Below are 24,346 nucleotides of genomic sequence, written 5' to 3'. Positions count from 1 at the left end.
TCACTCTGCAAATAGTTAAGCCAGAGGAAAACCAAAACAAAATAAACTCATTTCTGCAATGTGTTCTTTCTCGTCTCAAGCCAGAAGGAAGGGTGGCTTCTATTGAAAGCACCCTAATGTGATACAGGATTCTTGGCTTCAGCCTTACTTAACATTCACTCCTTGTGTAGCAGAGATTCAAAGATGTTTAATGCCTACAGATGTGTAACTGCCATTTCAAATTACAGTTCTCAATGTCTTTGCCAAATCAGTGATTCGGGTTTTTTGTAGATGACTGCAAAAAAAGTCCAGATTCTCAACGGAACCTGTAAATTGTACACAAAAACAGACTTTGCTCCTCCCCTTCAGCCCTACACTCAAAGCATGAAGATGGAGTCAGAGTTTGTTTTAGGAATTTTCTATACAAAGAAATAGAGAATGCTATGGCTAAACCAAAGCCAGGTCTCTCTGTGTTGCATGCTGCCAATTCCACACACCAAAGTTTCAGAAATGCACGCCTAGCTTGCAGAAGGCTTATGAGACCCAAAGCCAAGAGAAGGAAAGTGACATTTAACCTCAAAACCAACAGGTGAAGACTCAGCCCCATCCTGACACCACCAGCCTGCTCCACCCTTTTTCCCCAACTGCCTTTCACAATGAGATGGTGCTAAAGCAGGAAAACGTTACAATTTCCTGGTTACTTGCTGACTTCTCTGCACTGCCTGTGCTGGAGGATAATTTTTCTTGGCCAAGAACAGCCTGAGGCATGCTCTGAGGCATTTAAACCTTGTTTTGAAAGCTTAATGGGTTCCTTCCAGAAAGATGAATGTGGGAGCTGCACGCAAAAGGCAGGGTCTCTCCTGCTCTTCGGACCTCTCACAACCACAGTGAAGCAGCATTTTTCCACAGTGTTAGACAGTACAGTACCGGGTTGAAAGTACATCTGGTGTTGGTGCATGATATCAGCACTTGACCATCCACTACTGTTTGCGCAAACATTTCTGTTTTATTGCAGCTCTCTGCTCTAAAGCAAAGAATTAAAAACACCACAAAGCCCAGAAAGTCTAGCTCAGTAAGTTCGTTTGCAAAGTCACATGTGAAACGGGAAATAATGCCCTAGGTACTAATAACCTACAAATTCTAACACTGCAAGTCATGAGCCTCAATAATGTCCTTACAGACAAAACTGATGAACTGTTGTTTGGATAGGCAGACTAGAAAGTGCAAGGAAAACTGCCTGAACTGCTAGGCATTAAGTGCTGTCATTAGATGCACAAAGTCCAGGTGGTAGCGGGATACCAGTGCCATTCCTCAGAGATCAAAGCTGAATCCAATGCTCTTTAATGTTCTTATCAACAACCACGGCAACAGGATGGAATATGCCCTCTGCAAGGTTTGCTGTGGTTTCAAACCAGGAGGAGGTGGAGCAAGGGATGAGGAATGATGAAGTGGCAGGCAGGGTCACTCTTCTGAGGCACTGCGTCATGCTGCAGAAATGCACCAGCATGAACCTCACAAAGATCAAGACGGGCCTCTGGGCTTATCCAGCCCATGAAGGAACTCTGCAACAACTAAGGCTGTGCATCAACAGGCTAGGGGAATACTTTGCCAGAAAAGGAACCAGGGTCCTGGGCTGAGCATCTTCCAACAGTGTGGCCTTGTGGTGATGAAGACCAGCCATACACTTCCTTAGACAAGACACACATTGACTCCATTAAGTAAACCTCCTGTAGAATCCACCAAAACAGTAACGGAGCTGAAGCGCAGCAGGTGCAAAGAGACATGGAAGGAACTGGCTTTGTTCAGCCTCCTGCAGAGAACTCAGCACTGTTTACAACCCCCTTATGGGAGTAGCTAGAGAAGATAAGGCTGCAACTCTCCTTGGAAGGGCACAGTGATAAAACATGACACAAGTTGTAAGAAGGAAAGTGTTGATTTGACACTAGGAAAAGTTTTCAGTATAAGGATGGTCAAACAGGGTCCCAAGGAGGCTGTGAAATCGTGATCTTTGCTCATTTTAAAGCAGGAACTGGTGCGTTTCTGTGTGGGAGGGTGAGAGCGAATTATCTTCAGATATCCCTAATGATCCTTGTAATTCCATGACTCTAGCACGGGGTCGGTACAACGCACTTTTGGAGATAGTCTTTCTGATTATCTCAGCAGCTCTTTGGTATGCATGAGATTCTGCCTGCTTTCAGGGGGACTGCCCTTGCTCCTCAGAGCTCCACATCCTTATGTATTAATACATATACTGACTCTCAAACGTCCCACCAAAATGCTTGTTTTTAAATCTCTTCCTATTTGTTCACATTTCCTTTTTTTTTTTTTTTTTTCCCTTTCTGTTTCGGTCGCTATGCTGGATTGCTTTTATTCACAGAAAGAAACAAGGAGATAAAAACCCCCTTATGAATTTGGCTGAATGTACCTAAGAGTTTTGGCCAAAAACAGTAAGCAAGTATGCGAACTTTTTTTAAGAGTGTTGGCGTTTTATTTCAATTTCTATAAACGAGACATTACACGGGACAAAAATCTAATTGAAAAATAGTGAAAAAAACCACACCCTGAAGACGAATTGTTCCACTTTTGGATCATATTAAGTGTTTTGCTCCACAAAAAAAACCACACCCTGAATCAGACGAATTGTGCCACTTTTGGATCAGATTACGTGTTTTTGCTCAGCTATAAAACTGCGAGCCGTTACCAACGCAGCTGAAATTCCAGAAAACAGTCATATTTCCAGCTGGGGTCCCAGACAAAAGCAGCTGCCCGTCCGCGCAGCTCCCACGGCACCGCCTCTTCACGGCCCCCCGCGCACCGGGAGCCAGGTGCAGCTCCTGCCAACCTTCGCCGCCGGGCATCGACCGCTGGGCGACGGCTCCACCCGCCGCTGCCGCCGTGAGGCCCAGCTGCGGCGGGCGGTGGCACGGGCCGGCGCCGCCCCGCTGCCCGCCCTCTCGGAGGGGCGGGCGGCCCGGCGGCGCGGCCGGCCGCGGAGCTGGGCTCACCTGCGCGCCTGCGGATCCTGCGCCCTGCGCGCAGCCGCGCCTGGCCAGGCGAAGCGCAGCATCCCGCCCGCTCCCGCCCGCCCGCCTCGCCTCGCAGCCGGCCCGGCGGCCGCCATGGCGCAGGAGGAGCCGTGGGCCCCGGCCTCGGGGGCGCGGGAGTGCGGCGTCCACGCGGGGCGGCCGCTGGAGCTGTACTGCGAGGACTGCGGGCGCTGCGTCTGCGCCCTCTGCCCGGCGCTGGGCCCGCACCGGGCGCACCGCGCCCGCCTCCTGCCCCACGCTGTTCGCCACAAGCAGGTGAGCGCCGCCAGCGGGCACCGGGCGATGGCACCGTGGCGCGCCCGCCCGGCACCTGCCCTCCGCGGGGCCCTGGGCTGATCCTTGAGCGGCGTTGCCGCCGTGGTGACTGTCTCCGCGAGAGCGGCTCCAGCGGCGCGGCGGGGGTGGGACTGGGGTATAACCGGGAGCCGAGGGGGCGCGGCGGAGCACGGAGCTGGAGCAACGCTCGTCCTCATTTGGTTGTGTGTCCTGGCGGTTTTTTTCCGCAGTTCTGGGACTTGTGCAACTGGGTGTTCTTTTGCTAGTGTGAGACGGCGGCAGCGGTGAGTATTAGTGCAGGGGGCAGCAGCAGGCCAGGTATCTTCAGCCTTGCTTTGCTTGCCTTATGAACAGCTTGTGGAGCTCGGGTTTTGTTGCCGTATCAGTTTTGTTGGCTGTACTGGCTAGCGGAACAAAGTTTCTGTACTTTGACAAGTGCTTTGTAAAGCCCATATGGACAGAGGTCTGTCAGCGTGCTGTCACTGCACAGGGACATGGTTCGTGCATGAGAGGAAGAGGGTTATTCCGGCACGCCCCAAGCGCACACATGACAGGAGTATAAATCACGGGACAATGGGGAGGTGACATTGACTATCAGGCCACACACAGCCCCATGTTCTCTTCAGACCTTGTGTAGGGGGAACCAGAGGAGCTTGATTGCCCTGGAGGAATTGTTTTCATTGCTGGGCTGAGTACCTTTGACAGAAACATGGATGCCACAGAGGAAGCGAAAATGACATTTCCGTTTATCCCTTTCCCCCGTCACCGTAGCTTGTTAGACCACAGTGAGTCCCCATGCACAGAACGTGTGTGACGGAATTCTGTGACAATTCCTTGGGAATGGAGAGCAGGGGTTGTTGTGGCTTAACCTTGGTAGGCAGCTAAGCGCCACACGACTGCCAGCTCACTCCCCCTCCCTCGTGCAGTGGGACAGGAGAAGAGGAAATAAAGACTAAAACCAAGAAAACTCTTGGGTTGAGATAAAAATAGTTTAATAAGCAAAGGAGAAGTAGAAGAAGAGAGAAAAGAGAACAAAACAAAACAAACGATGCAAAGGCAGTCACTCACCGCCTCCTACGGGTAGACCAATGTCCAGCCAGTTCCTCAGCAAAAGATGGCTCACCCACCTTAAACCCCTTCCTCAGCAAAAGATGGCTTACCCACCTTAAATCCTTTCCTCTGCATTTTATTGCTGGGCATGATGTTATGCGGCATGGAATATCTCTCTTGATTAGTTCCGGTCACCCGCCTGCTTGTGTCCCCTCCTAACCTCTTGTGCATTCACAGTACAGTCACATCTAAAACACAGCACCGTATGAGCTGCTATGAGGAGAATTAAGTCCATCCCAGCCACAGGCAGCACAAGGGTTCTTCCCTAAGCATTTTTTGTTCATCCCAGTTTAGCTATCCATCAGGCAGCCTCAGGAGGCTTTCCAAGCTTGGCCCATACTTCCTGCTTCTGCTTTGTTTTCCTCCAAAGAGCCTGTTGGGAGACTTGCTGAGGCCTGCATGCTGTGGTGCTAAGCCTGGGAGGCTTAAAAAGTAGTAACAGAGATGTCTGATGTTCAGGAGCTTTTTTTTTTTTTTTTTCCCCACACACGATTTCAGAGAGCTCCTTCCCACTCCTGCTCTGGTATTTTGGAGCAGTGTTACCAGGAAGTTTCCTAGTTCCCACAGATTGTGACCAGATGCACAGGTCGTGCTAAATTTCTCTGGCATTTTATTCCACTTCATGTTAGAGAGCAGTACAAGGACAGACGGCAGTACAGTAGGCTGCAAGTCAACAGCAGCACAGGGGGAAGACCACTGAAGATGTCAGAGCGACTCAGAGCACTGTTCCTATCGGCTTGTGTGCTTTCATCCAAAGTATCCCTCTTGCAGCTGGGAATTCACTACAGTGGTTGCATTTCCTTCATGACACCAGGGCAACGTGTGGATGCCTGTATTGTACTGCGGCAACCTGATTTGAGCCAGGGCAAAGTGCACAAAGCAACAAGTTGTGCTGGTTCCCTGTGGGTCCATTGGACACAGGGGAGCAGGTGCTGTTGATAACTAGTTACTTGTCGCTGCGCCAAAATAGGAGGTGAGCGGGACAGAAGCTTGGGTCCCCATGTGGCACTCTGTCCCTAGGAAGTCTCTGCTGATGTCTACTGGCTTAGGGCTGCAGAGTTTTCAGGCAGGAGCTATCAAAAGTAGTTCTAGCCTAAGAGATTATATTTTGACTAGTGATTTTGTTTGTTGGGAGCGGTTATTCTGTGCAGCTCGTGTGATGTGACATCAACCAGGCAGCATGTGATAATCTTCCTCGGTGCTTTTATCAAATCCTAACTGTGGATGCTAAGAAGAGATGAGAACCATTGTGCAAGGTCCATCAGCTGTTTCGTCCTTCGATCTAAGGTTATATAAAAAATCTGAAAGGACACTCCCTGTGTCCTGAATGCAGGACATAGGATCAGCATGTTGTGTACCTGATGTGTCCTGTGAGCCTGGCTGGCGCTAGGAGTCTGATCTCAGAAATCCTTGCTTTTACCGTGTTTTCACTTGAGTGAGTTGGGCTGCTAGGAAGCAGCTCTTTACCTCTGTGAAGAAAGTAGTGCTTAACCAGAAATGCTTTGGGCTAACATAAGTGTTTGGATGGGGGATTGAATTGTTGTGAGAGATTGAGTGCCTGAGGGGATGTGCTAGTAAGCAGAGAAGGAAGAATGGGTTTTGCTCTGTAGTCTTGGTCAGGCTTTGAGGAAGGGAATGAGATCTAGGGTGCAGAATAAATTGAGGAGGGCTGATACCTGTAGAACTCTTGAATCTTCAAGTGATACAGAACCCTTCTGGTCCTTCAGGGATAAGACTGGAAAATTGCGGCTGGAATGGATGGCATGACATGAGTGTCTTGCTCTATCCAGGAACTTTTGTCTGCTTGCATCGATGTTCCTGTGCCAAGGGACTTCCAGATGCAGAGTCTCTGGCTTTTGCTGGGAGCCCATTTTCTTCTGGCTATGTCATAATCAAATGAAAAATTGCACCTGTCTTCAGAGAAGGCACATGTCAGAAGTGCAAACTGTTGCCTGTAAAGCAACACTTGATGCTCAGTTTGTCAACCCTGCAGAGTTTAAATGCCATGCTGAGCTGGGGATGTTGCAGTGAGCTGGTAGATGGGCATGCAGATGCTCTTGACTGGTTCTCAGCTGCAGAAGAGGACACTGAGAACAGCAACACCTCTGGAGGTAGCCTGCCTGGTATTTACTGAGAGGCTGTGTTGTAACACTAGTGCACTAAGGGCGTGGGGCTGCATTGCCTGGATCTTTCATGATCTCATGATAAAAATGCATCACCAAAGGCAGCAAGACTGTTTAACCTGCTTGACAGCGGACAGCTGGATTTCAGAGGGCTGGGGTAAGAAACTGTGGGGCTAGACACAGTAGAACATTAACTGCGCTGTGCTGCTCAGTGCATCTCAGGGCACACCAAAAGTATGACAGAAAGTGTGGTTACCAGCCAAGCTGATAATATTTGTTGTTGCAGGCTTTCAGACTACAGCATCACTTAGTGATAGTGGGGTATTTCTGATTGCTGTTTTGTACACTAGGAAGCATCCTGAACGTTCACTGGATTTTGACTCTAGGCAGAGCCTCCCACTGGTCCTCTGAATAAAAGTACTTGGTTAGCTACCCTTCAGCTGCTAAATGCATGAGCACATAGTCTCGAAATGAACAGTGCCGTAGACTTAAAGATAAAAATTTTTTTTCACCATAGGTTTCCCTGTTCTTATGAAGGTGGTACTAGTTTTTACAGCTCTCTGAATCTTACCAGTATAACCACCAGAGTCAGCTGAAATGTTGAAGTCCTTATGTCTCATCACTACTGGCCTTAGTAAGACCCATAAACTGAGTGTTTCAGTAACGTACTCCCCTATATGGAGAGTAAGCTGGATACTGATTTCTAGTTTTTACAGAGATTGTTATGAAACAATGTTCTGTTTTGTTTCATTGCTTTATAGGAACTCATGGCATTGTGTTTGAAGGATCTAGAAGAGAGAAAAGAGCGGGAAGCTGGTAACAGAAGGAATGTAGAGCAGGCTGCTAATGATCTGAAGGTAAAGCGTGGTTTGCTTCTCCACTGGATGGTCATTTTCCAAGTAGAGACATTTTGCATTCTCTGTAGCTATTCAAAGACACAGGCAGCTCGTGATTCTCAGGAAAAGAGTGTATTCCCTGTATCCATCACAACATGTTGCTATCAAAGACAGAGAAGAGGGAAAGAGTCTTCAAGGGCCTGGCCCTCGTTCCCTGATCAGCAGAACATCTCTGGAAGAACAATGTTGAAATTTTTGTGCAGAGGAATAGTAAATAGCTCCAGCAGCATCTGTTATTCTGGCTTCACTGGTGTATGTTCCATTGCACTGAACTGCATTATTGAATAGTCTGACTTCAGAATTAAGTAAACACAAGAACAGCTCTGTTGATTCTATCTTAAGAATGGGAATGTATGCTAAGCTCCACCTCATTTATAGAACATGAAGTGATTTTTGCTCTAAGGAGCATCTCTAAGCATCGCTGTTACAGAAATGTCAGTAAGAGCTGGAGGGAGCTCTGTAGAGGTTTGGGACATTGCGGTTTGATGACATTTCCTTTTGGAGGCCGCCTTTTCCTGGCAGCTCCCTGTCCCTAGCTTGCTTTAAAAGAGGCAAAGTCCTGCAGGTATCAGGTATCTGGTATTATCAGCAGGTAAATCCTGGCTGCACTCCCTTGAGGGGTAAACGCCCATTTCTCAAGAGATGCAGGAAATCAGTGAAATTCAACTGAAATGTAACATTGAAACCCTCAGAGAGAAATGCCTGAATTGTATATGGTCTGTTGAGTATGGAGGAGGACCCTCTTCTGCTTAATCTATAGGCACATGCCATTCTGAGCAAAAGGCAGCTATCAGACAAAGTGACTGAGCTCCAGTTACTACTTCGGGAAGAGGAGAGACTGGCAAAAAACTTCATTGATGAAAAGACTCAGCAAGCCCTAGAAGCACATGATCAGCAGTTGGAGTCCTGTCGAGAAAAACTTGCAGCCCTGGAGACCTTCTCCCATCGAATCAGACAAATACAACAGCACAGTGATCCTATTCAGTTGCTGGAGGTGGTATTGTATGGTCTCTTTCTACCTCTTATCCTCATAGTGCCTGGTGATCTCCGCTGTAGATCCTTCTGTATGTAACCAGCGTTTTTCTCACTGCTTTTTCATCTTCTTTTTGTTGGTATTTTGATGAACCAGTTTAGTTCCTGATTTTTGAGCTGTTAGATGTTCCTGCTATGGCATTGATTTCAGGTCTGTGTGAAATTCATGTTAATTTTAAGCGTATATGGAACAGAATTATGTATATCTCTTCATCTTGAAGACAAACACTGTACTAGATCTTTCTTTGTGCAGTGTAATATGAAGGTCTGAGGAAAGGCAGCCCTCTTGGGAACTTGATAAGGAAGCCTGAATTGTCTCATTTCTTTAATTGCAAGAAATCCTAATCACCCGAGCAACAGCCATCATTTTACTGGAGGGGGGTGTTTTTCTTTTTACCTACAGATAAACGTCAGCCTCTTTTTCCTAATAATCTTCTTCACCTTACTTGGAGGGGTGTGTTGCTGTGTGCTTATGCCCTGACACAAACCAAAGGATGCCATTCTTCATGAGAAGGCTTGTGGTGCTTGTTTACATCCTTGCAACTTAGCAGACTTGAGTGTTTGCATTGTTGTGACTGATATGGTCATGACATTCTGCTGTGTGTGCTAGCAACATAGGTTCATATGGGAAGCTGCTCTTCATGGTTTTGGAGGGACTTTTTGTGGGGAAGGTTGGATTTTATTCTTTAGATGGCTTTGAAAACTTAGTGGTTCAATTTTCCCATTGTTGGGATTTCCCACAAAAAGTCCTAACCAGGTTAAACTCATTTCTATCTTGGAGTGTCCTGAAGGGGCCTGTTTTAAACATGACTGCTGGGTTTTCTGTCTCTGGGGTAGCCCCTGGCTCCACTGGCAGGAGAAGCTAATGGGCAGGCCGAAGAGCTAATAGGCAGGCTGAAAACAGCAAGGCTTGCCCGTTACGGCCCGTATGTTTACCTAATGATGGAGCTGTCCTTGCTTTCTGGTGTGTGGGAGCTGGGAGGAAAGAGTCCATTCAGGTCACTGGCTCTACTAATTTGAGAATTTGGCTTTCTGTCCTCAGAAGTACGCAGAAATCGAGAAGGAAATGCAGGAGCCCAGGCACCTGTTAGAAGAGTGGCATCCGATACGTCTTTCGTTTGAGCACATACTTAATCATTATAAGCACTTTGTGACAGTTCTTCAATCCGTTCTACAGAAACCACTGGAAGCCCGGCTTAAAGAAGGTACCTGGAAGAGTGCTGTGAATTTTGCTTTCTCCTGCTCTCCTTTTAAATAAAGGGTGGTCTGAAACTAAGAGCAGGACTTTCTCCAAATCAGCTGGAGAAAATAGCAGCTTTTCAGGCATGGGTGCTGTTCTCTGACAGCATTGGTGTAATGTTGCTATAGCAGTGGTGATTTAGGAACAAAAGAGGTTTCTCTTTCAACTCTGAAGATGTCCTTTTGTGCCATAAAGTTTGTCTGATGCTTTTTTCCAGCTTTATCAGTTATTTCAATACAGCTTAGTTCTACCTGCAGAGCTTATCTTGCTTATATTTCTAGATCATCACACCTACACAACGTAGCTGTTCTCTCCTTTCAGTCACTGTTGGGTGTAAGTGCTCTGGCAGGACGTCTGGCAGGCATGGAACTTGGGGTACCTGTAAAATTTAACAGCTTTAGAAAAAGCTGTTGATGTAACTGATGATCTTTCTGTCTCAGGCAGTCTGAAGAATTCTCTGGTTTTTGGTACTGTAAAGGGGGCTTAAAATGTTCTGCTTAGAGCTCCTTTTGTCTTTGAGCTGGTATTTCATCCTTAAGTGACCTTTGGCATGATTAAAGCAAGGAGTTTCCTAATGGGACACAGAGCCACAAAGCCAAATAGCACTGGGGAAACTCTGCTGCTTATTGAGTTACAGGTGAGCAAGGCTATGCCGGCCATCGCATTTCACCCAACTACCTTTTAATAATCATTTTTCTGAGAGTTGCCACCAAGAACAGTGTAGCAAGGTGCTGGGGAAAATAGACCAGATCCAAAAGACCACTGCAGGATGTGTGGCGAATTGCTGGATAGTACCATGCAGGTGCTCTGTAGCTAGCATCTGTAGTTGTCTGCAGCTGCCTAACTGTTCTCGTCTGATAGAGGGGTGTTGTTTGAGGAATGAGAGGTGCTTGCTTGTGGTTGTGCTCGATTGTGTAGTTCCTTGGCAACATGGGGATCCAGCATCTCCATGCTATCAAAGAGCAAAAGGTTGAAAACGTACAAAAGTAAGTAGCCCTTTCCCAAGCAAAAGTAAAACAGTTTGTCCCATGAGGTTGGGAAATGGAGTGTGACAATATTATCTTCCCCAGGACATGGGTGGAATTCACACCAAAGAGGCAAAACCCAAATACACTGTCCACCAAAATTGTCCGTAGTGCTTTATTTTTAACATCTTCTGGACAGTACAGCCATGTTCTTCCACTGGCAGACTCCCTAAACTGTCCCTTTTCATCTCTGCCCAGACGTTTTCAGCAGCCTTAATGCCACTGTAAAGAAGGAGCCTGGAACAGTGTTGAAAACCATGTCTCGTGTTGATCGGTTGCTTTTCTTAAAACGTAAGTATGGTTGACAAAAGTTAGAAGCACTCCAAACACTTATGGCTCAATCACTGAAACAGTCAATGAATGTGTGCTGTCACTATCTTAAAATGGTATCTTTAAAGGGTTCTGGTATTTACAGTGTTTGCAAGGATGAAGTGCTCAGCAAGTCGTTACTCTCTTCCATACCTCAGGTGGGGAAAGAAATTTTACTTTCTGTCTGTAAAATCTCGATCCTTTGTTTTCATTCAGAACTGCCAGTGTGTAAATCAGCTGGTGGTTAATATAGTTTTTGAAGACTTTTCTGTTCTCCCAATCATTGTTGTCTGTCTTGAGGTGTTAAAGGGTCAATCTACAAATGATCCTTTCCTCTTGTGTTGTTAGGAGAGATGTACAGTGAATTGTTTCATCTCTCTGATGGGAAGCTCATGGATATTTCACGTGGCCTGCATCAGATCAGGGCTGTAGCTGTTTTTAATCTCAAAGCTGTTAACATTCTCTGTTACGATGGTACCTGGTGGCAAAGGCCTGTTGTAAGGGAAGGTCTGTTTTCTGGCCTGGATCCAGCCCAGCGGAGGCCACTACTGTGGCTGAATGGACACTTGACTTCTGGCTGTTACTCAGTACAGAGGGCAAGGGGCAGAACTGTGCTGGTAGAGTGGGTTAAATGCTGTCCCTGCACTTATAGGCTGGTGTGTTTTGAGAGGCATATTTTTCAGTGTTGTTACCTTGTCTTGTTTCTGTGCTCTCCTGAGTGAGCCTCTAAGTCCAAACACTGCAACTTTTTCATTCCAAACAGGTTGTCTCAACTGGAGATAACAGGTGTTGCACTTGTAAATGCAGCGCCTGTTAAGAAATCAGGAATGCAACAAACAAAGCCTGTCTTCTTGGCTTTGATGTCATGGGTCTTTCCCACTTGCGTCATTTATGTGCTGCAGGATCCAGACTGAATCAGTCGTTTTTTAAGTGGAACCTGTTAAGGTGCTGGGACAGCCAGTCCATGGCACTGAGCACTTGCTAGTAAGAGAGCATTTGGCTGGCAGTGAGCTAGGCTGCTGAGCTCATGAGTGCCACTCTGTATCTGCTTCTGGCTGCCTCTTGATGGATTCATGGAGAAAACAGTGTATTTGCTTCACAAACACTTTAAAGGCTGAAAAGCCGATTTCTCAACTCTGTTAAAACTAAGTATTACAAACCACCTCATTTAGAGGTGCTATGAGTAGCTGAAATTGACAAACCTTGATCATAAATATTTGGACTTAAAAGTCACCTAAAATTTTCATCACTTAGGAAAAGTGGAAGAATTGTAGTCCTCCAGTAATCCAAACAACTCTAGGTGGTTTACACTATTTTTCTAGTCAAATTCACATTTATGCTTCCAAACATTAGCCCCTGGATGCAGTTCTGTCCTTGGGTTTTTGTCTGTTTTTTTTTTTTTACATCAGTGGAGGTATTTCTGTTTGCTTGAGATTTAGTGGTTACGTATTTTTCAAAAATCTAGTTTTTCAGGTAAATTTTACAGACATCACTACTTATTTGCACAGCTTTTCAAGTGCATACTGGAAAAAGCAGACACTGAAGCCAGGCCTTTTAAATCCTCCCTACTTCAAATGTCTTTTGGTCTTGATGTCACCTGTGTTCTGAACAAACTTAGCATCCCCATTGTTTACCTGCTGGAAGTGACTTGGAACAAAGACTCAGGACAGTCCGTCCTTCACAAGATAGGATCCTGTAGTGTGCTGTTGTTTACCTACATGAATAATTCCTGTTTCCTGTCTTTTTGTCAGCAGCTATGCACACAGATGTGTCTTAGCACCTATTCAGACCACATGAATGCCAATACTAGCTTTTCTAACTAAAGTGTAGTGGACATCACAGCAATAAGGTGTTGCGTGTGTGAGGTGTACCCTGTAGTGGTACACTTTTGAAGTTTTAACATTGTTTACAGACATAATACCAGCATTAAAATCATACAGGCCTTCTTTTTGTTTAGAAAATGGTCATGCTTCAGTTAACACACTGCATGTACAGTGCTATTTGCTTCTCCATTTTTTTGCAATATATAGGTACAGGTTGCAGGGGGCAGAATATCAACAGTGGGCTCTCTAGCACCATGACATGCATTTCACACATCAGCAACTCTCTCCACATGTCTTTGCCTCAAACAAAGCAACGGCTCCATTTCTGATACCCAGGTGTGTGCAGTGATCCTACCCAGATGAAGATGGTGATAGTATAAAACTGTGTATAAAACATCTGATAGTGGTGCATCACTGGTTCCTGTATTTTAAACATAGCTGATGTTAGGGGCCACAGCAAGGCAAGGAGGAGATGTAGGGTCCAGCTGTATCTTACAGTCATAATGCATGTGTACTACTTTCTTTTCTGAAACATTACAGACAAGTATAGAGGGTAAGTCTCTGTTGCAGTTAACTTTGCAAATGTATGTATTTGCCATCTAGCATTTAAAACACCTAGGCTTCAAAGTTTATCTAGATTAAGATTAAAATCACATTCAGGTAAAAAAAAATAAACAACTATGAAATGAGTGAAATATGACTCAGTTTTCATTGCAAACGTACTGTTCACTTCTCATCTGGATGTATTGTTATACTTTGTTTTCTTCATTTACAACAACAACAAAAAAAGAGGTGCTCATTATTTGGAATAGTTTTAGCATATAAGTTAAGTTTACATCTTACTGCCAGTACTCCAGACAGTACTGTAATTCATGACAATGTGTGTTCTTTTACTTACCCAACTCTGGCGCTGGTTTTATCAGGCTTGACAGTAAGAGTGAAGCAGATTATTTAAGAATGCCAGATCATGTTTTCAAACGGAGTATCTTGGTTATTTCTAGAACATGAATTCAGAAAACACATGCTAATACACTGAGTAAATCACTGAGAGTGTATTATGAAAACTTTTGTGATAGTCTATATTGAGGTTGTAGGACAGTGTCTTTGGAGAAAAATCTCAGCTTAAAAATCCTTTTTGACCTGCCCTGTGTGATTGTGTCATTTCAAACTTGTTTAAATTTGACTACAGAGTTTTTTTTCCTGGCTTTGTGATTTCCAGTTCTGCAACAGCTACTTTATGGTAAAAATATTCCAAGATGCTGGTGACCAAGACAGTGATTTCTAGGCTGTATGTTCAGACTGTGATTTTTCTTTTCTAAATGTCAGGGTAGGTGAACTGCTATGAATCCTCTGGGAGCTGGTAAGTTGTTCCTTTGCAATGTACAGGATGCTGCTGCTCAGAGCTGTAATGCCTCTATGAGAAACAGACTTATAGTGCTTCTTCAAATGGCATTTCAGTGGAATGGGATCTCACAACCCAAGAGTCTGCTCCTGTGCTCTCTAAAACTCTTAGGCTGTAATCCCACCAGAAGTCTCCAACTATTCTGCATAAAGCAGAAGCTCTGCGTTTGTTCCCTACCTAGCCATATTCATCTTCTCATGAACCATGCATTTATTGACTTACATACTGACCTGCTTTAAAGTTTATGCAACTTTAAAGCACCAGTGCATATAAATAGTGCAGTGCTTTCAGTTAAAAATGTCAGGCTTTTTATAACTTGGATTTCTTTCAAGAGTTGCAATAAATGTAGTATGGTTATGGTTTTGACTGCAGATGCAAGATCACCAACTTGGGAATACGACAGCCTTCACCCAAGGCTGAAATTGTCTGATGACCGTCTTGTAGTAAGCTGTAATTGGAGGAGGATCTTTTACCCCTGTGGTCCCCAGAGATTCGACAAACTATGGCAAGTGCTAAGCAGAGATGCATTCCTCTCTGGGAGCCATTACTGGGAAATTGACCTGCTTCATGCTGGAGTAGGATGGTGGATTGGTGCAGCCTACCCTTCCATTGGCAGGAAAGGAGACTCTGAAACCTGTCGACTGGGCTGGAATAGGGCATCTTGGTGCCTTAAGAAGTTTGATTTTGAATACTGGGCGTTTCACAAAGGGGAGAGAACCCCCATCCAGATAGAAGATGATCCTGATCGCATTGGCATTTTTCTGGATTATGAAGCAGGAATCCTTTCATTCTACAATGTTACTGATTGTATGGCTCATTTGCACACCTTCCGCTGCAGGTTCACAGAACCAGTTTACCCAGCCGTAAGGCTCTGGGAAGGGTCCATCGGAATATGCAAACTAACATGAGGAACAAAGAAAAATAAAGCCTACTATTTCATGCTTTTTCTATGAAATCCACTTTATCAATGATCTACACGAATTAATCTCTGTCATATGAAAGTTTTAATTGCAATGCTTTTAAAAAGTAGGTTAAGTTCAAGAAAACCAACTGGCATTTTTAATGTATATATATTTTTCAATGGGGGAAGGTGATCTGTTTTTTATAAACTATATTGATATACCACCTAATATGCCAGATATAATAGTGTTTGTACTTTTTTTTCAACCTGCAAAATACAGAAAGTCTAGTTGAAAGAAGCTTATTGCAACTCAGATTTGAACCTGGATATTGCCTTTTTTTTTTTATGAACTCCCTCCCATCGTCTGCCTGGAGGGGGTGCAATTGCGTACGGTAATTGGTTTAGGTTGGTTCAAGCTTCAAGTTCATATATTGCATAGTGTTATAGTTCACAAGGTCAGATTTGGATAATTAAGTGAATTAGTTCATACTCCAGTATCATCTCAGAAAAATCAAAGACTGGCACTGACTGTTGGAAAGGTCCCTTCAAGTAAAGCTGAAGTAAGAGCTTCTCTAGCCACAGTTAATAGCTATTAGGTGGTCTAACTCTAACTTGTAACAGGGACTCTGAACCTGGGCTCCTGGGTGGCCCTGTTCTTCCTGTACAGAGTGGAAGCACAAGAAACAGTTGTGTACCATCCCCCATTGAAGATGAAATGCCTGGAGGACCCACAGGTGCAATAAGAATGCTAGGTCAGTGGGGCACTTGTGCTTAATTTGTGTCCCATTTGCAAAGGCTCTTTAACTGCTGCTGAATAAAGGTATGCTCACATAAAACTAGATGACAGCTTGCAAGTTTCTGTATAGGGATACTTTTTTTTTTACCCCAATACATTAATTGAAGTCCTGCTGTTTACAGCAGCCTCTAGGACCAGACCTGCTGAAGTGAAGAACCACTGCTACTTGAAGCAGGTCAGGTAATCTTATGGGGTTCAAATACCAAAGGCCCTGGAATCATTGTTGGTGCTGGTGAAGGCAAGGTCTGACCGTAGGCTGAAATGAAAAAAACAATGGCTTGTTTTATAAGCTAAATTTATTTTTCAAATTTGAAATTAAAAAAAAATCTTTTAACAATGGAGTAGTTTTTAAAGTAAGGCAAGCATATTGCATCAACCAGAGCTCACATACAGTCAAGCACATGATTCAGAGAATCTCTTCTTCCCAGTTTAAAGATACAGTTTTCTCAGAATTGCAGAACGGTGAACGTTTTGAAAGTAAACAGCTCACAGGTACAGAAACACCACCACCAAATTCAAGCTACTTTACCAGCTCATGACCATGAGGTAGCAAGTTCCAAATAACCATCACTAGTAAATGATTCCACCACAGAAAAGCACAGATTAATTATACCAAAGCAGTTCTGTGCTAACCAAGCCAATTGAGGGACACCTAGTTTGCAGCTTCTGCCATATGGCTCCTTCCTGAACAAGGAAAGAGCAGCAGGCTGACAGGAGTGGGATTGCATTTTTTACTTGAAAAGTGAGAGGCTGTGATGCAAGAGCAGAGCACACAAGAGGAGCACTGACCATCATCATGCTGAAGCCATGATGTCATCTAGTTAAGCAGCCAGCCTTAGCTGTCTCAGTGTTGGAAGAAAAAACTCAACCCAGTCTATTTGCTTGTTAGCACAAGAAGGAGGCTGCTGAATCTTCACCAGCATTTGGCTTCCTACCTGAGAGGCTGCCTACAGGTACAAATAGAGGTATCCAAACGCACTGCAGAATTGATTTAAGATTCCAGGCTTCACTCAGCTCACAATAGATGCTTTTGACATTTTTCTGAAGCATAGGTTAAGTTTATTTCCACTGATCCATCTCAGCTATTTTTTCAGCCCTTTAAAAAGTCTCAGGATAAAGCCCTTTGCTTTATCTTGAGACTTTTTATCTTAAGACTTTTTATCTTAAGGGTTGCATGTGTCGTTTTCTGGTCAGCGTATGCAAACTTCCACTTACTTGCATTCAGTTCCAACTAGCATCCTGTTATCACAGGGGCGACGAAAACAGCAGAAAAGAGGAACATCAAAAAGATACGGTGTTAGAACAATTCAAAGTGTAGACAAAATTATTGTGATTTAATGTATTCTTACCAGAAAAGGGAAGCTGGAAAGCAGCAGACTGTGGTCTTAGATTTGGCAAAACTCCAAATTAATCTAGGTTAAGTGGAATGGAGAAAGGAGGAACATGATATTTTCTAGATACAAAGCTATACTGTTTCTAATGAAATATGAAATATGGAATAGAGTGCTTTGGTTTAGCACTTCACTTTTTTGACATGATTTTCCACTGCTTGCTCAGTGATGGTTTCATCTTCTTCAATATTTTTTTTAACCTTCTGGCCCACCAGGTCGAAGATGGCTTCTGGGGGAAATCCCTTAGGCTCTCCCACCTTCACTGTCAGCATGTCAAGTGTCAGTACTGTACCTTCAGGAATTGTCACTTTTGCCACAACAGACTTTCCCAGCTACAGGGGACAAATGAAAAAAAAAGTCAAACACATTCCTAGGCTTAGTATACCAAAAAAGGCTAAAAAATATTCAGCAGTTATTTGGAAACAGGTTGTGTGGAACTGCCCTTCCCATTGCTGTTTATTCCAAATGAAGGTTGAGTTATCATGGAAGCCTTTGCTGTAACTAGGCTGCTGGGAACATCCAGACCCTTTCTGAAATTGGATAATGGTATACTAGAATTTTTCAGAATCAAAATGGAGAGAATCTGATTAGATTGACTAGTGTTTTAGCTTAGTGTAAAAACAGCTTGTATACAGTCACAGAGACCTATTACTCCTTTTACTATCTCCGAGTACTTTGTATTCGGCACTGGTGAGACTGCACCTCAAATGCTGTGTTCAGTTTTGGGCCCTACACTACAAGAAAGACATTGAAGTGCTGGAACGTGTCCAAAGAAGGGCCCAGGATGACTTCTGTGGAGAGAGGACTATGATCTGAGAGTTGTAGAACACTGGAACAGGTTGCCCAGAGAGGTGGTGGATGCTCCATCCCTGGAGACGTTCAAGGCCAGGTTGGATGAGGCCCTGAGCAACCTGACCTAGTTGGAGATATCCCTGTTCCTTGCAGGGGGGTTGGACTAGATGACCTTTGAAGGTCCCTTCCAGCCCTAACGATTCTATGATTCTGTGATTCTATGAAACAATTCCGCAGACACCAAGGTCAGTGAAGATGGAGCGGGAGGAGGTGTGGCGGAGCTGGGATTCCCCTGCAGCCTGTGGGAGAGGACCCCATGACAGAGCAGGCAGCTGCACCTTAAGAAGCCATGACTCTGTGGGAAAAGCCTGTGCCAGAACAGCCTGGTGGCTTATGACTGGATTCTGCAGGGAGAACTCACATGGGAGAAGTTCATGAACTGTCTCCTGTGGGAAGGAACCCCATGTTGGAGCATGGGAAGAGTATAAGGAGTGTCCCCTCTGAAGAGGGAGGAGTGGCAGAAATGTGTGATGAGCTGACTGATCTGCAACCCCCATTCCCCATCCCCCTGCACCGCTGCAGAGGAGCAGGTAGAGCCGGGAAGGGAAGAGGGAGGAGTGATGGGGAAAGTGTTTTTAAGATCTGGCTTTGTTTCTCATGATTCTCTCTGAAGTAACTGATAACGGATTAAATTGATTTGTGCCCAGACTGGTGGGTGATCCCTCCCCCTGGTCTTATCTCAACCCTCAGGCCTCTTATTACATTGTTCTCTTCTCCACCCAGGGGCAGGAAGTGGTGGGCAGAGTGAGGGAGCAGCTGCGTGGTTCTTAGTTGCCGCCTCGGGCTAAACCACGACACAGTCTGAAGAGTTTCAGCCATACGTGAATCAAAAGCGAAAGTTACCTTTTCATTGCAAGCCATTTCACAAGGCAAGAGTTGTTTGACTGGAGAGCCCATTGCTTTTTCCACAGTACGGATGGCTTTCACTAACTCTGCCAGTTCATTTGGCTCCAGGGATGCTTGGTGGTCACTTCCTTTCCAGGTTTTGTCGAGAGTCACATGGCGTTCCACTACTTTAGCACCCATAGCAACAGCTGCCACTGAAATGGCTATGCCAGTTTCATGCCCCGAATAGCCAATGGGGATATCAGGAAAAGCTGACTGATATGCCTTGAATCATAACAGAGTTGGTCTGAATTACAAGGTAGCAATTTCAAAGACAAAGCAAATTTAACAGTGATAACTGCAATAGAAACTGTGGACAATTACTGTGCCACAAAACAAGCATGAATTTTTTTTATACTGAACAAGTCATCACTGCATTATCAACCATCATGTTTTAAGAATTTCACTAAGATTATCAATACTGACATGAAAAAGGAAGTATGTTGTATTCTACAACTTCTCTTATTCTTTTCCTTTTATTTCAGTTGTACTCTTCAAGGTCATCAAAGCCTACATCACTGTAAGTTACAGTAACAGAATAGTGCTCTATTTTCATCCAAGAATCTAGTGGACTGATTAAACTTAACCTGTATCCAAAGCAGGTTTCTTCAAACCATATTTAAAATCTGAAGCAATCCTTTCAGCCATACACAGGGGACACTCACCCAATCCTAAAGGCAATTAAATGCTGCCATGTCCCATACTACTAGAAATAACATACTACGCGTTCAAAAAGCTAGACAAGTGATTAAACACTAGTTAATGATGCAAGAAAATTTTCCCGAATTATCAGGCATATCCAAATCATATTTTCAGCAAAGGAAACTATACAAGGGCCTAAACTATTGTCGTCATTGCTCTGATAATTCACATGAAGTGTTTTAAACAAAAGTTTCTGGTCTGGCACCCTATTTAGAATTAGGTTCCCAATTCCATGCATCTTCTTAATGGTAAGTGTACATCATTTTTGTTTGCACTACAAAGCACAGGGTTAACCTGTTAACCATATGTCATATTTTTCTCTGTTTAACTGCGAATACTCCTGTCTTATCTTTTATCATATTCCTCAAAGCTGAGTTCTGCTAAAACACGAGCCAATAGGTATTTTTACTTCAACACTTGCGTGAATTAGAGGAACATGACACATCTTTTGGCTTCTCAGAAGCAAATTCCAGCATGCCCAAGACCTGGAAATATGTCTCAATAAAGTGCATAGACCTCTGGCACCCTACTCACACTCAGGCACACTCAGAGTTACTCACTGACCGATATAACACGGAGATTGACATCCTCTGGCTGAAGCGGGTATGCACTGGTGCATTGCAGGAAGCAGAAGTTTGGATTGATGGGCTTCACAATCTGATAAACCTGATGCATTGTGTTCATTGACTGCATCCCGCTGGAAATCACCATTGGGCGACCTAGCCATTAGAAAACATGCACATGTTTTGTCCTAGGTCTGGAGGAAAGCTATGCAACATTAAATTAAATTCTTGAAGTAAATTAATTCAGTAGAAGAGGAAGGTGAGTGAACCTTTTTTTCCCAAGTCTGAGCATGATTTTCTTCTAAAGAAAGAAACTGAAACACAGTGATATTTACTATGATGGCTCAAAAGAAAATGCTCACCTTTCTTTGCAGTCTTTTCCAAATACGGAAAATTATTTGTATCTCCTGATCCTACTTTGAAAAACGGAACATCCAGTTCATGTAGAAATTCCACAGCCATCTACAAAGAAAAGAGATCACTGCATTTTAACACACTGCTTCAGCGGGATCAAAGATAAAGGACTTACCATGCTGGGAAATAAACCACTCTTTGAAATAGCAAAGCCCAAGCTTGATTAAATATGCATATATGCCCCCAAAATACACTGCTCCTGAAATAACATTTACTATTCTGAGGATACTAGTTTCTGACTTCCCTCCAAGTGAAGTATTATTGAGGTGCCTGCTTTTACCCTTTTATTACAAAAATCAGATTTTCCACAGTTTTTTTGACTGAGATCCCTGTCACAAGGCAGTCTCTTTGGTCTCAGAGCTGGTCAAGCATGGAGGTGGAGGTAGGCTCCACTGCTCCTCTAACTTCAAGATAAGTGGGCTACAGCATTCTTGCCTTTTTTTTTTTTTTTTTTTTGGCATTACCAGAGAGCACAACTACCTGCCTGTTGAAGAAGAAATGTACAGCAGGCATGCAGGCAGTCTTCCTGACACATACGTCCTACAGGTCAGAAATACTGCCACTGCTGCCATGCAGGCAGTCTTCCTGCCACATACTTCCTACAGTTTTCCTGAATAGATCTGTCACTCTGAGAAATAAGCACCTGAAAAAAACGTAATTGCCCAAAAAGAGAAATCCAGAATGGATTTGCTTCTAGGAGAGATACTAGAAAATAAATATAAAAATCTGCCGAAGAAAAGACTATAAAACAGTTTATTTAAATGTTAATTATACTCTGCTGCCTTCTGGAAATGTGTGTGCTGTATTGAAGACAATTCTTGGAGGTTCCATGAAAATCAGTACTGCATCAGTAAACGGCCTTTTAAAAATTAGTACTTTTAAGGACGAAAATCCCAAACCTATCACAGACAAGAGACACTGAAATCCTGCATTCACATCCAGGGGAAACAATGAAATAGTTACCTAACTTTGTTTCCCTTCAACCACACACAAACACTTATTTTCTCCACCTCATTCCTTGTGGCAGACAAATTTACTTAAAGCCAGAGAGTGCTAATGTCCAAAAGAGAATCACATCTTCTTCAGTCTAATTTTTCTATCATAATTATGATGCAGATTCAATTTCTTGTACCTAGGATGCATAACATCTCTGTAATATAGTTTATTCACTAAGATGTATTATGCGTGAAAACAATTAATACACTATATTAAAAAAACACAGATCTAATCTGAGGAGATTGCACAAAATGATATGTGACAGATAGACATCATATCTAAGGCCAGTCTTCATTAGGTAAGTGTCTCTCAAAAATTGGCAGCTTTTCTGTAAGAGATTCAAGGAACAGGAAGTAATCTCAAATAACAGGGACAACATTAAAGGGAGTGGTTCAACAGGATTCTGTTTTTTCTCCAGTATACATTGGAACAGAGTAGATAAAGGAATTAGCCATAGTCTTTATATTTACTTCACACATCACTTCGCTGATTTCCTCATATAGCTAAACACACAATTTAACCTCTTCAACATAGCTGGAGTTGAAGAGATTATGTTCAATTTACAGAAGTTAATGTATTCTCAAGGACTTACGATGTCAATTTATGCAATATTTGCTCTAAGTTCCAAACCCATGTCCTGCAGAAATGCCACCAGAAATCTTACAAGCTGTGTCATGTAATTACTATTCTAAAAAGAAGGCACAAACACGTATCATACACACCTCATCCATGCCGGAAGCTGTGAAGAAAATGCCAATCTCTTCTGCATATTTCTTGAGCTCTCTATATTGGTCATGACTAAACTCCAAGTGGCGCTTGTGCTCCCCATAGGTTTTTCCCCAGGAGTGTTTAGAGGTATAGGGCCTTTCCAAGGCTTTCTTGTTGAATTTGTACTCCAGTTCACTCTTCTGAAACTTAGCACAGTCTGCTCCGCAGTCCTGCAAAACAAGCCGGTGCACACTGAGTGGAAATGCAAATGAAAACTGCACTCATCCTAAGTTTGAGCACAAGGAGTGTGCAAATAACAGGCCCATCTGCAGTGCAGTTTCCACATTATTGTCGGAGCAATCGCAGGAATGGTACAAACAGAGGACATGCACCCTTTGATTTCAAAAGGCCTGTATAATTGGTAGAGCAGCAGTTTAGAAAGAAATCATATTAAAACTACAAAACTGAACTACGTCTTGCTACGGATGCCACTTATCTGAAGAGTTGATTTCAGTGGCGTTTCCAAGCTCACCTATCGCATGATAATTTTTACATGAAAACAAGTGCTAGGATTCTGCAGAACAAGGAGTATGAATCTGAAATTTGTTTGAAGTGACACAAGCAGTGAAGTTAAATTTCATAGAATCATAGAATGGTTAGGGTTGGAAGGGACCTTAAAGATCATCTAGTTCCAACCCCCCTGCCATGGGCAGGGAAATACTCCACTACACCAGGTTGACCAAAGCCTCATCCAGCCTGGCTTCGAACACTTCCAGGGATGGGGCATCCACAACTTCACTACACTATTCTGCACTTATGCTACAATCAAGGGTCCGAACACATTATGCCCAGACTTCTCCTTCAGTGACAACAGCCCGTTTTCTAACATAGCTATATCTCATGTATATAATACCCAATTGTAAAATAGTTTGGCTGTCTTACTGGGTAACGCAAGCATTACCTCGAAAAAAACTAGTAATGCAGTTAAGTCAAACTGGAGGTTCAGCAGAGACATTCACTTGATCCCTCCCATATCCACGGTTAGCTTATGACCCAACGGAAGGACTGCGCTGACCCCTCGGAGATTCTGCCTGTGTGTGCCCAGGTGCACGTCTGTGCCGCGAACGAGATACGGGCTTCCTGACGGCCAACACGACGGGATCATAGGCACCGAAGGCTAAAAAGCGAGGACCCGCACCACGACTGTCTCCTTGCAACTACTTCCTTTAAAAATTCCTCTGGTAAATCACTCCACTCCCCCCACGCGCCCGGAGACGCTGCCCCCCCGACCAGAGCGTGCCCCGCGGGGAAAGCATGAGGCTTCACGCCCTCCTCCGGCTTTCCGGCCCCCGCCGGTGCCGCGGGGCTCCCGCTCACCCGCATCTCGCTGCCTGCGTCCGCCGAGCGAGCGGACCTGCCCACCTGGCGGCGAAGCGAGCGCTGAGGGAGACGGGCCGGGCCAGCCCTGCCCGCCGAGGCGCCCGCCGGCCCGGCCGCGCTCCCGCCTCCCCGCCCACCGGCGGCAGAGCGGCCCCGCGCGCACCTTGGCCATGCGGATCATGCGCTTCGCGATGGCCAGGTCACCCTGGTGGTTCTGCCCGATCTCCGCGATGATGAAGCACGGCTGCTCGCCGCCAACGCGGCGCCCGGGGCACAACTCGAACTCCCGCGACATGATGGCAGCCGCACCGCCGCCCGCGCGCGACTGCGCCGACGCTCCCCGGCTGCCGGCGGAGCCGGGGGCTGAGTCGGCGGCGGGCAGCCAATCCGCTCCGTGGTGGGCGGGGCCGGCGGCCGCGACCTTCGCCATTGGGCACTGCCCGGGAGTGGGCGGGGCCGCGGAGCGTCTGCCGCGGGGCCGCCAGGTGGCGCGCGG

General features: G+C 44.8%; 2 protein-coding genes across 2 annotated transcripts; one reads left to right on the top strand and one right to left on the bottom strand.

Moving 5' to 3' along the window:
- The first annotated feature begins 3,098 nt into the window (after positions 1–3,098).
- TRIM14 (tripartite motif containing 14) lies at positions 3,099–15,170 on the top strand. The gene is made up of 6 exons (XM_009981523.2): positions 3,099–3,281; positions 7,297–7,392; positions 8,192–8,425; positions 9,506–9,668; positions 10,927–11,019; positions 14,635–15,170. Exons 1-6 carry the CDS (start codon positions 3,099–3,101, stop codon positions 15,168–15,170), a joined length of 1,305 nt encoding a protein of 434 aa, XP_009979825.2.
- Positions 15,171–17,120: 1,950 nt separating this feature from the next.
- NANS (N-acetylneuraminate synthase) lies at positions 17,121–24,145 on the bottom strand. The gene is made up of 6 exons (XM_086629583.1): positions 24,014–24,145; positions 22,485–22,700; positions 20,715–20,814; positions 20,354–20,508; positions 19,046–19,312; positions 17,121–17,682 (listed from the first exon to the last, which is right to left on the bottom strand). Exons 1-6 carry the CDS (start codon positions 24,143–24,145, stop codon positions 17,473–17,475), a joined length of 1,080 nt encoding a protein of 359 aa, XP_086485709.1. The 3' UTR covers positions 17,121–17,472.
- Between the last annotated feature and the right edge of the window lie 201 nt (positions 24,146–24,346).

The sequence above is a fragment of the Tauraco erythrolophus genome, chromosome Z (assembly GCF_009769465.1).
Source record: "Tauraco erythrolophus isolate bTauEry1 chromosome Z, bTauEry1.pri, whole genome shotgun sequence".
NCBI classification, from domain to species: domain Eukaryota; kingdom Metazoa; phylum Chordata; class Aves; order Musophagiformes; family Musophagidae; genus Tauraco; species Tauraco erythrolophus.
Note: the sequence above shows the minus strand (reverse complement) of the source record. Positions and strands in the feature narration are given on the sequence as shown.

What these genes read in the sequence shown, in the direction of transcription:
- TRIM14 (XM_009981523.2), top strand. Translation starts at nt 3,099, where the DNA reads ATGGCGCAGGAGGAGCCGTGGGCCCCGGCCTCGGGGGCGCGGGAGTGC. An exon ending in ATCCTATTCAGTTGCTGGAG is followed by an intron (nt 8,426 to 9,505) that starts GTGGTATTGTAT and finishes TTCTGTCCTCAG; the next exon opens with AAGTACGCAGAAATCGAGAA. An exon ending in GGAAGCCCGGCTTAAAGAAG is followed by an intron (nt 9,669 to 10,926) that starts GTACCTGGAAGA and finishes ATCTCTGCCCAG; the next exon opens with ACGTTTTCAGCAGCCTTAAT.
- NANS (XM_086629583.1), bottom strand. Translation starts at nt 24,145, where the DNA reads ATGTCGCGGGAGTTCGAGTTGTGCCCCGGGCGCCGCGTTGGCGGCGAG. An exon ending in CAGCTTCCGGCATGGATGAG is followed by an intron (nt 20,815 to 22,484) that starts GTGTGTATGATA and finishes TTTTCTTTGTAG; the next exon opens with ATGGCTGTGGAATTTCTACA. An exon ending in AAATGGCTTGCAATGAAAAG is followed by an intron (nt 17,683 to 19,045) that starts GTAACTTTCGCT and finishes TGTCCCCTGTAG; the next exon opens with CTGGGAAAGTCTGTTGTGGC.